Source organism: Panthera onca, chromosome F2, assembly GCF_046562875.1.
Source record: "Panthera onca isolate mPanOnc1 chromosome F2, mPanOnc1 haplotype 2, whole genome shotgun sequence".
NCBI lineage: Eukaryota > Metazoa > Chordata > Mammalia > Carnivora > Felidae > Panthera > Panthera onca.
The window spans coordinates 68,184,811-68,197,036 of record NC_138356.1 but is presented as its reverse complement, the minus strand read 5'-3'; the positions used below and the strand labels follow the sequence as shown (position 1 = coordinate 68,197,036).

Here is a 12,226-nt window from a genome sequence, read left to right as displayed (position 1 = left end):
ACCATTCATCAGGATGCACCAGATAGACTTCTGGTTCAAGATGGTAACCTGAGCTTATATATTAAACTTCACACATTCCCCACCACCTTAGCTAAAGGGAATCATGAATTCTCACATCAAAGGGCTCAGGAGTGGCCAGCAAAAAAATAACAACAACAACAACAACAACAATAAAGAGTGCCTAATACATAGCACAACAAGTATTTGTTGAAGCAATGAATTCAATCAATCGCTAAGTTCTATGGTTTCCAATTCATTTTCTTCCCACTCATCCCCTTCTTTTCATCCATAGTCAGCACTTTAGTTAAAATCACTATTACTGTCTGCTTGGTTTACTGCTGAGTCTGCCAGCCTCCCGTCCTGCTTGTCCCAACCCATTTTCCATGCCACAGTCTCTTATCTTCCTCACAGGTCAGTTCTTATCATCCCTCCACCAAGTCCTTTTAAAATCAAATCTGAATTTCTCAACATGACCCACAAGTCTCTAATGCCCTTGACTTTGTACATAGCATTCCTACTACTTGGGAGAATAACTCCAGTGTCATTGTAAGGAGAACTTCTTGAGGAACCAAAGCTGAATTAAACACCTGTCTGATGTGCTCCCCCAAATAGTCTATATTTGCCCTACAACTGCATCAGTTCTGTGTTGTAATTGTCTGTTTCTTGTCTATCTCGTCAATTACGGTGGAAATTTTGATGGGTGGGCCACTGCCCTTTACACTGTATTTCAGTGCCCTGCATGGTTCCCGGCAGAGAGTAGGCATTTGATGGGCATCTGGTGAATGAATACATCTTCATATACCACAAGTGACCATGCAAGCAGACAACTTTGGAATTCTATCATTGGCAGAGGGGTTCTGAATCAGTGGAGATCCGTAAACAGGCAGTAACAGTGCATGAACATCACAGAATTGTACCCAACATTTTATGTGTATATACATTTGTTGAGGGTAATTTTTAGACTGTCTAAACAGTCAATAATCCTAAAAATTTAAGAAATGCTTGATTAGAAAGGACTCTTCTGAAGTGTATTACAAACTAGCAAAACCAAAATGTAGATACATACATACAACACACATATACACACAGGGATTGCCCTGACGCTACCCAGCCTTAAGGTAAACCTCTTAGTGAAAAGAGACAAGGTCAGAGAGTCGAGGGCTGCAATCCCTGAAGAAAAACAGATGCCACCAAAGAACTGAGGCAGAACAGAGAGAAAAAAGGAACTTCTGTCTCCGTGACAATTTTACATGGGGTCCTCATGCGGTCAGTGTGTGAAAGGGTGGTTTCCATGCAAAGGGTATCAAAGTCTGAAGAGATCTGTATAATTTTGAAAATTGAAAACTTCAGCTTGCCATAATGCTGCTCAACTTCAGGGAAGTTGGTCTTTTCAGTTCTGGCCGGTGACTTCCCTATCTAGACTCTGACCTTCAACAAAAGGCAAGAGAAAAGGAAGAGGAAGGCAGTGGGCTAGGCTTATGACAAGGGAGGCGCAGGAAGGGGGGAGGTCAAACCCTCATCACATCTCAGGTGACCCTCTTTCCCTAGCTCACTCTACTCCTCCACTCATAGTACAGTTTACATACTTCCCGAATTGCAGGAATCTTGACAACGTATCAGGCACTTTGGTCAAACGATAAAATGTACGTAAGTTCTGAAAAACACAGGCAGTTTTGAAAGTTTTAGGGTTTCCTTTTTTCTTAATAAATGCTGACCATGTGCATCCTCCCCTAAAGTAATTAAACATTTAACAAAGATAGGGAATATGATCTTTTTTTCGTAAGTTTTCATATCAGCATACTGCCTGGTTTGCTTTAGAAAATGTTAACTTCGGTCCGAGATGTTACTAATCCACAAAGGTAGGACAGGTAGTTCAGAGTGGTGACAGGCTTGATTACTTGGTGTTTCAATGCCAGCTGGCCTAACTTCCATCACTGCAGAGTCCGCAGGGTAGTTACTGATCTTGCATCTAAGATGTCTCTAGGTGTGAAACAAACGTCACTTACAACAGATGGAACTGGACCCTGTCCTCATTAGCAGCATCTTTCATCCAAAGGAAATGAAAGCCCGTTTGGTGAATTGGGTCCAAAGGCCTGGTGAATTCTCTTGACCAGTTAATTAGCATCTAGGTAATCAGGAATGGTCCACCCTACCTGTCTAGCAATTCAGCCCCGGGATCACTTAACAACACACAAGAACAGCTCTCGTGATGGCACACAGATGGGAGCCCCATGAATTTATTATACATACTATTAATCCACTAGTGCCTAATTCTGCTGCAGAACTCCATTTGTGTAAATGGACAGAATCGTGAATGCTACAAAAATAGTTTTTAAAAACCAAGTTTGTCAAACATCCCTTTAAGATCCTATATTCAACTATTCTATCTGGACTTTTTGTGAGGTTTTAATCTACTCCCAAAAATGTATTACTTTAAATAATAGTGACAAGTGAGGACTGCTCTGGGTAAATTCCTGATGCATTTATGGGGAAACTTGGTGATCAGTTATTCTGGCTGGAAGCCGGGGTGAAAGGGGAAGTAGAGAAGAAAGGGGAAAAGTTATAATTTAGTAAAGTCCCACCCGACAGCGTAATATTTGACGCCATATTCACTTAAAAAAACAAACCTCCGGGACTCGCTTAAGAGTTGTAATGGGTTTTGCCCTGATATCCTTCTTAGCAGGAAATGGCGGGTAACGATTTAGTGAAATCTGGTCTAAGTTCCGTTATATTCATAGATGAGCTGAACATGTCACTGAGAACTGGGCTGTACTGTTTCCGTAGCAGTGTGTGGGACCTGAAACCTTTTCCGATGCTACTGGGACTGTTCTGAGCAAAGAGAGAAAGATGAGAACGGAAGAAAAAAATTCGATAACCTCGTCCATTGCCTGCTCTACTTGCATCCTTATCCTTAATCTTGTCGACCTCATTGTGTCTTCCATCTTCTTTAGGTTTCGCTGCTGCAAGAGAGACCCAGGTTAGGAAGTGTGACTTGAGAATGATGCCAGGATCAATGCTGACAATGAGATGAGAGCCGGAGTGAAGCCAGAAGAGGCCGAGAAGCCAGAACTGGAAATGAGTTGTCAGAGATGCTCATGATGAGGCATCTACAGTATACATTCCACCCCTCCGTACAGGGGTGAAATTTGCCAAACTGAACAAGTAATACTCACCCAGAAGAAAAGGGTCTACTCTCGCTGAGATCATTTAATTTGGTACTAAGTGAGATGTGCACGTGATGAAGATGTTCTTAATACACTACTTCTGGGAGGAATCATTCTTGTGAAGTGTGGAATGGGAAGGAAGCATGAGGCATGGCGACATGGATGCGCATCACCTGGGACATCCAGCAGTCTGCTCCCACAGATGCCCTCAAGGTAGTATTCACCTTGAGGGGCCTCACAGACTCTGACACCCGATCTCATGGACTGGACCCAGGAATGCAGACTCATGCTAACAAAACTCACAAGACACAGATGTATTAAAAAAAAAAAAAAAGAAGAAGAAGAAGGCGACTTTATTATTTACAGTGAACAACAGAAGAATCAGGTGTACTGAATGTCCATCAGCCTGATAGTGAATTATCTCCTTGGGAAGGAAAATTTACCGCAGGGAAGCGTGGTGGGCATGGACGCAGAGCAAGTGGAGTTAATTACACAGGATTCCAGCACCAAACGGCATAAGGCTCTGCAGCTCTCTACAAGAGGGTTACCCACATGCCAGGCAGGCTGGATGCTTGCCTCAGCCTGGCAGGTGCTACTGCTCAGAAGGTGCTTTGCTGGGTATCACCACAATTAAATCGATTGGTTTTCTTTTTCTCTGAGAGACAGAGAAAATGCTCATCTGATGAAGATTTTATATGTTTGGGTAGTTTTAAGATGTCAATACCCTCAATTAGGGTATAGTCAAATTTTACTGTCCAAGGAGTCTTTATGTCTCTTAAGATCACAATGGCTCTCTTGGCTTTAATCTCTTCGATGTTCATTTCTTCGATGAATTTTCAGAGTATTTTCGTTTCCCTGCTTTCTGAGATCAAGAGGGGCACCACCGCAAGGTGGACTCCACATTTGCCTACAGGTTCCACAAAGTGTCAGTTAAATTCAAATCAACCTGTACTCTCTGTGCCAACTTTATGCCCACTGCTGTGCCAGGTACAAAATAACATTCAAAACAGCCTCTAAGGAAATGTTGTATCTACTGGATGCCTACAGCCTTTCTCTCTTTTTAAGGTACAAGAAATATAAAGATAAACACAACATTGTCTTGTTCCCTTTAAGTCTTGCAAAGGAACAAGATACGTGTGTTTAAAAAAAAAAAAAGAAAAAGAAGGTGCTGTGCCAAGTGGTATAAAGCATGGCAGAGGGAGTCCTTTTATATTTATGGGCAGAGACAGAAGCCACATCTTTCTGTAAGTCTGATTAAAAAAAAAAAAACCAAATAACACTGATGATTACTTTAAAAATTTAACAACAGTGAAGCATGAAATAGAAGTTCCTTCCTTTCTACTTCTCCACCCCTGTTCTACCTCTCAAGGTTGCCCCCAGTAGTTCGGTGAATACTCTTCCAGATCTTTTTCTACGTATATGAAACACACACACACACACACACACACACACACACACACACACACACACACGCTTCAGCAGCCCCAAACACACATATTTACATACATAAGCATAAATTTATATATTATATCAACATGCAAAATTTATATATTACACATCCCATTTATGTAATATATACACATGTGAGATTGTAATATATATATTGTTTTATAACTTCTTCTACATTTAATTTTTTGTTGTCAGTTATAACATGTATTTTAAAAAGTACAAAAAATAAATATGCTGTTTAGAAACCAAACTACTCTGGTTGCTCCCACCAAGTCAATAAACAGAAAATTCTCAGTGCCCCAGAAACCCCCTGCATCCACCCCCCCCCATATCATCATGCTGAATCTTATGTTAATCATTTCCTAGCTTTCTGTATAGTCTCACTACCTATGAGGCAGGCAAAGCTCAAATTAGCCTGCATCAAATGCCCTCAGGGCAACAGCAGCTTCTGTTCTCTAAATCTCCATGGATTCTGTTTCTTAGATTTCCTTTGATTTTCAGTCCTTTGCTGCTCTGAGGATGTTTTCTTATACATATTCAATAGTTGGGGTTGTTTTCAGCAAGAGGATTGTTCAAGTAATGTGATGGGCTGTATTTCCAGTAATAGAAATCTGTGTCACTTGTCAACTTCTTTCTGTGTTACAGTTATATGTATAAATGTAGAGTCTTACCTACTAGATCCTGACTCCTTGGGGGTTATGGGAGGCAAACGTTCTTAATCTGCCACGGCACACAACAGTGAAATATGCAGTCAACGCACAAAGAGTAAAGAGCAAAGGAACGGACATGAGAACGAATATGGAATTACACCTGTTCCGGAGGGGTTGCCATTTCCTTGTTTCGAAGGGAGAGGAGATGTGGATGCATAAAACGATCTGACATGAAACAATTTGAGGCAACAAGGCAATGTTTTCAACGAAATCACCTCCACTCACCAACGTGGGAAGTTTTCCAAGATACATTGTCAAGTGAAAAAAGAAAGTTGTAAGATGGTGTCTGTGTATAAGACAGATCTATCTCTATCTCCCACGTGTGTAAACAGGCATGTGTGTGACTGTGTGCCCACACACATTCTTGTTTATGCCCAGAAACAATGGCTGTAAGAGCACGTAGCAGTGGTTACTTCTATGAACTGGGCCTGGGAAGCCAGGAGTTAACCTTTTCATTTTCAAGTATCCTATACAATCTTTTTACATGAAGCAATACATTATTTTTATAGTTAGGGGAGAAACTTTTAAATTACATTCAAGGGGAAACATATCTGATGAGAGAAATCAAGAAGAAAAAACAGACAGGAAGACATAAATTATTGGGGGAAGGCTCCTTCAAAAAGGCAGGACCTGAAATGAGTCCCAGGCCCTGGTAGAGTTCACACTGGGAGGACAGAGGTGAGGGAAAAGCAGGGCGACGTGGACAAGAGCTGTGTGTGAGCAGATGTTAGGAAGAGACGAGAACGACACCTGAAGAGGACCCCGAGGAAGCTCACCTAGCTCAGGTTAACTCAGTTTACACCGAGAGGCGTGATGTTTAATCAGACACAACGGCATCAAACAGCATCAAACGGGCAACGTCATCAATATTAAGAGCTTATCACTGGTTTCATGGGAAACAGAAGTCATTACAGGGTACTTGACAAGGTAGTAACAGAATACTAACCTCATGGAGGACTTCGTGCAGAATGAAATCAAACGTGAAAACTCCCTAGTAATTTGTAAAGTGCTGCATCAGCAATGATAGGTTTTATTACGCAAGAGTTACATTTTGGGGAGACTATCGTGGTATTTTGGCACAGAACGTACCAAACAGGGGCAGAAAAACTCAGGGCCAGGAGACTCCTCAGCAACAGAATACACCTGTAAGAGCTCGTCCAGTTTTCACAACCTGAGACGTGCGCATAACGGCCCTGCCTCTCAGGTTTGTTGAAGATTAAGTGTACATAAAATGGCACGGTCACAATGTATTAGTTCGTTTCTTCTCAACGCTATCAGAGTCCAGATGTATGCCGATAAAAAGAAAAACTGATGCCCTGGCCAAGGGAATGAAAAAGATAAAGCCTGAGACTTTTCTAAATAAATAATCAGTAAGGATCTATTTCTGGGATGCCGGGAATGACCGAGGAAAAGATGATTTCGAGCTATCCAGCAGGGGAGACTGGGGAAATGGTCATGTCCCTGAAAGAAATCTACCCAGATGTGTGATCCACAACATCTCTGGAGTCAGGACACTCCTATCACATGACTTTCACCTCCACTGTCTGGTACTCCCGACCCATAACCCTCCCCACTGGGTTTGGGGCAACCTCCTTATGTTAGTATAAATAGATCGTGAAATATTTTAACATAAAAGTGTACTCATATCTATTTTATTTGGGGAAAAAATGTCCAGGATATATTAAAAACCTCAAGACAATGGAGACATGCAAAAGTCACGGACGACTCATTTATCGCAATGGGCAAAATTTAGCAGTACCTTATGACAAATCAAAATGAGCTCCATGTTTGACTTCAAGGAAGAAAGATTCTAGATAAATAAAATATGTGACAGAATTAAACATCTTTGTTTTAAAATTATTTGTATCATCTGAAGACCTGAATCACAAAATTATGAAACCAGAAAAAGTTCAATAAAAATTAATAAAGTAAGTGATTCTTATTTACTGTGTTTTATGAAACCAAAAAAAGTTCAATAAAAATTAATAAAGTAAGTGATTCTTATTTACTGTGTTTTAAAAATTCCCTGCTTCTAAGGGGACTCTTGACTTCTGAGTTCCATGTTACAACCCTGCGCTGTGGTCTTGAAGTAGAGTTTATTACTGCTTTCCAGTATTCCAGAGGTCTCGGTTGGATACACTTTGTTGCCCAGCTCAAGGTCAAAAGCTCGAGGAATATTATATGACAGAAAATAAAAATTCCAAAAGCTTAAAAGTGCTCCTCTATCATGCTTCAGACTACTTTTCTGTAAGACCACATCGCTGCAGAAGAGGACAGAGTTGGCAATTGTGTAACTAAGCCTCCAGAACTAGTTACAACTCTGGAATGTGATCTGTGTTTTGCAATATACTTGTTCACCATCATATGAAAATCTTGGGAAATAATGTATCTTGTTTACCTGCTAGTTCCTGTCAGAGAATAACTCATTTAAAAGAATGTTAAGACAATTTCTACATACTTGACAAACTAAAGAGGGGGGGAGGAAGAGGGGAGGAAGAAGAAGAGGAGGAGGAGGAGGAGGAGGAGGAGGAGGAGGAGGAGGAGGAGGAGGAGGAGAGGGAGGAGAGGGAGGAGGGGAAAAGAAATCTATTCTTGTTTCATAGTAAGATGAGAAGGGGAGGTAGGAGAGGATGCATACGAAACAAAACTGGCTCTGAGCAGCCGGCTGTTGAAGATGGGGGTGAGAACACAGAAGTCCACCCTCTAACTGTGCCTTCAGAATGAGCCTCCCCGAAATGCACCGCTGTGGCCTGTGCATTCTTTTGAGCTGAAGACAATCAGGGCCCGCAAGAGTCAGGAAGAGCTTCTCACCTCCCGCTGAACTGCCTCTAACAATTTAAGTAGAGGGCTTGGTCCTGGAAGAGAATCACCACCAGAGATAACTACAGAGACCGGGAGCTAGGTGTGGTGAGCTGAGGGGAGCTGGCAAAGCCTGCTGGTTCGAAGTCCTCTCTGTGGTCCACTGGCTCCGGATGGCATGACGAACATTTGTTTACCAAATATCGGCTCTTCCCATCTCCCTGCGAAGTGTCTTCCTTCCCTCTGAAGCGTCAGACTCCTGCCACCTTCTGTTTAGCTCGGGGTGGCATAGAAACCTCAGCTGCCTCTCATATCTTTGTGGGGCTCCTGGACCTAGGCAATTAGGTTTGTCTTTCTCCTTTTAATCCTTTTAATCTCCTGTTAATCTTAAATCGATTTCATTAATAGACCAGTCTAAAGAACCCAGAAGGGTAGAGGCAAAAATTTTCCTCCCTGTACCTGCTTTGTATGTGGAAAGGCTTCATAATAAAAAGTTTAAAAAAGGCACCCACCCAGTTTTTCAAGACTGTCTCCTAGCTCGGTGTCTACGAAGGACTATCACAGTTTTACGAACAGAACTACAAAAAAATACATCATCCTGAGAACGCTGAGTTAAGATTTCTACAACTCCTGAGGCTTATATGCCCAACGACAAAATTACTGCAGACAATAATCCTGATTATGCTCATAACTCTTCTGTAAAGAAGTTTCACATACATGATCTCAACTGATCTTTAGAATAACACTGTGAGATACGGTGGGTAACATTCCAACTTATGAGAAAGAAATACGAGGCTCAGAGAAATTAAGTGACATTCGTGCATGCATGCATGCATTCCACAAACATTTACTGAACACCTCGTATCTGTCAGGCAGATCTGTCCTGGTATTAGGAATTAAGAGACAAAGAAAACGTGAAAATGTGATTCCGTCTTTCTAGAGGTGCCTGGTCTAGTAGAGGGGAGAGATTTATAGACAGAATTACATGACGATGTGATGCATGGTACAATGCAGTGTTTTTCAAAAACTTTAAACATGATCTGCACTAAGAGATGACATTTTATGTCACAACTCAAGTGTATATGAACATAGGTTGAACCGGACAAAAGTTTTATGAAATCACATGATGCACGTGGCATTTTCTAACCTACCCTGTTCAGCATCTTTTATAATAAAATGCTGGTCAAGACCTTTTACAATGATGTCATTACTCACTAGCGGGGTGTGACCTACAGTGCAGAGAAGAGCTATGATCAGAGTTCTGAGGTAATAATGCACAAGGAAACGCAAACTCTCTTCCAGGGAATGAGAACGAGCTTTCAAGAGGTTGGTGTCTGAGCACGTATCAATATTAAAGTGGCAGAACTAGAACAAAAGTCTTGAGATGCTTTAATCACTTTGCTTTTGCAGTAACTGCTGTTTTATGCTAGACACATACGAAGCAGCAACCAACTGAATCCAGATAAGCTACAGAAACAAGCTCTTTTCTTGAAGACATGTCAGCGACCATCCATTCACATTTACCAAGTCCTCGCTGCAGCATAGCACTTCCTGTAGCTTGGCTCATCCTGCTTCCTTCCATCTGTAAAACCATTACGAACATTCTGAGACTATCAGGTTTATTTTATGACTAACAGTCCTAAATATCTGTCCTCTCAAAAATTCTCTAGAATCGGGGTGCCGGGGTGGCTCAGTTGGTTGGGCGACTGACTTCGGCTCAGGTCACAATCTCACAGTTTGTGACTTCGAGCCCCGCGTTGGACTCTGTGCTGACAGCTCGGAGCCTGAAGCCTGCTTCGGATTCTGTGTCTCCCCCTCTCTCTACCCTTCCCCTGCTCACACTCTGTGTCTCTCTGTCTCTCAATAATAAATAAACGTTTAAAGAAATTTAAAAAAAAAAAGGTGTAAAATCAGATACTCTCATTTTTATTAACTACCGGTCTATACCATGATTTTGTTCAGTGCTTTAATCATCTATCTCAAGAGTCTCAAACTATTTGCTGTCAATGCAGGGCAGCTGTATCTGGTGTGTACAGACACTCAGTGAAGGAAAAAGGTAGCGAGCGAGAGCTGATGGCTCCAGGAGAACGAGTGTCTCCTGCTGCTGCCCTCTGCTGTCTAACAAAGACAGGGGCAAGATCAGGGAGACCCATCAACTTGACTTTGCTTTGCCATTTCTTCCAATAGGAATGTTTCCTTTTTACGTAGGTGTTTTGAGGCTCTATTTGCCCAAGTGAACCAAAGATTCTTTTTGTGAACTTGACCTAGTCTCCTAAGTTCTTTGTGCCTTTTATCCATTAAGCAACAAAGAAAGAAAAGGTGCATTCCCACATCAGCATGTGATCAACTTACAATGGTACCTCTATTCACTGCGTATTCAATAAATATTCATCACAGACACTGATATTGATGCTGAATAGAAAATAAACAAAAGGAAGTAAGTGAACCGAGCTTCATGAGATGGAGGAACTACAGCTGTTTTTCATCCCTACTTCCCCAAGGGGGGAGATGCTTTGAATATCAAGGGTAAAAGATTTTGTTGGCTGAAGGTTGAAAAAACAGTATTCTTAATTAAAATCAAACCAAACTGAACCACCCCCAAAACACCAACCAGCATTTGTGCCTTTAATCATAGAATTGTAGGGTCTTAATAAATGGAAAGTATTCTGGGCTATGCTTTATAGGTATTAACTCAGTAACAGAGGACTAGCCAGAAGGAAATGAGAATTCTACTTTTGAGAAAGTTACTGAAAAGCATAAGCCATTTATAAAGACATCCTGATCTTTGGATGAATCTCTTTGTTTAGAAGAGACACTTAGGCTTGATACCTTTGAATATTTTAAGGAAGTCTGAATAGGTCAATGAATTACAGTCTACAAGGTCTTAAAAAAAAGATTTTCATGTTTTAGACTACACAAAAGAGTTATTTCAAGAATACTCACTCTTTAATTTAGAGCACCAGGGATAGCATTTTCAAAAATCTGTAAATATTTAGTTGAGAATCAAATGATAAAATACTAAAACAATCAACTAAAGATTACGTAGCTAAAAATAATATAAAACAGACTCCTGACTTTTTCATCTGTAATTATTCTTTTACAGAAAGTAGAACTAGGGAATAAAAAAAACTGGGCTCTATTTTGAGGATAAAGCTGAATTTCACCTAGAACAGAGGCTTGGTATGATTTTACTTCCTAAAATCTTTACTGCTCACTTCCAACTCTGAATGAAGCATCTCCAAATGACTGTGCTCCTCTAGGTGCCTCAAACTCCGTATGTCCAAAACGAAACTCTAATTTGCTACCTTTTCCTCCTGACAACCTTCCCAAACAACCATTCTTCTTAATTCCAGTGACCTCTAAAATGGATATACACAGGAAAATCTGCTGGAAAGGAGAGTAATATAAAATAGTAGTATTTCTGTCCTGGATACATACTCAAAAGTATTTAACTATCGGGCTACCTGGGTGGCTCAGTCAGTTAAGCTTCCTTCCGACTCTTGATTTCAGCTCAGGTCATGATCTCATGGTTTGTGAGTTCGAGCCCCGCACTGGGCTGTGCATCGACAGTGTGGAGCCTGCTTGGGATTCTCTCTCTTTCTGCCCCTCCCCAGCTCACGCACACACTCTCTCTCCCAAAATAAATAAATAAACTTAAAAAAAAAAGAAAAGAAAGAAAAAGAGTAACCATTAAGGAGTATGTGATTAAAAAAAAAAAAGTTGAGACCACGAACCTAATCCAGACCTCCTCGCTGCCTTGAGACCATCTGTCATCTGTCTTCCCAGTGTGTGAATTCTCCATCCAAATCTCTTCTCCCCGTGTTTGTATTTCCAACAGTACTTAGACCATTGACGCATTTTGCTTGGATTTCTGTGGCAGTTGTCAATCTTGTCTCGCTCCTTGCAATATCTTTTCCCAACTCACCCTTCACTCTGTCACTACGATTATCTTCACTAGTCAGATAATATCACTCATCGAAAAACCAGCAATGCCTACAAACACCTAACATAGTTTTCAGGGCTTTCTATTCTCTTATCTCCACCTAGGAAAGTAGTGTGCAAAAAAAAAAAAAAAAAAAAGCATGAATCTCAGGACTACATTTG

General features: G+C 41.1%; 1 protein-coding gene across 4 annotated transcripts in view; it reads right to left on the bottom strand.

The window, feature by feature from the left end:
• The window catches only part of NSMCE2 (NSE2 SUMO ligase component of SMC5/6 complex), a 217,776-nt gene that overhangs the window by 106,099 nt on the left and 99,451 nt on the right, over positions 1 to 12,226 (bottom strand). For 3 of the 4 annotated variants that reach the window (XM_060611305.3, XM_060611308.3, XM_060611307.3), the window contains one exon: positions 2,877 to 2,960. The exons of the other annotated variant lie outside the window; for it this stretch is intronic. In XM_060611305.3, the coding sequence (XP_060467288.1) occupies positions 2,877 to 2,960 (84 nt within the window). The remainder of the gene's footprint in view (positions 1 to 2,876; positions 2,961 to 12,226) is intronic. 4 annotated transcript variants of the gene reach the window in all.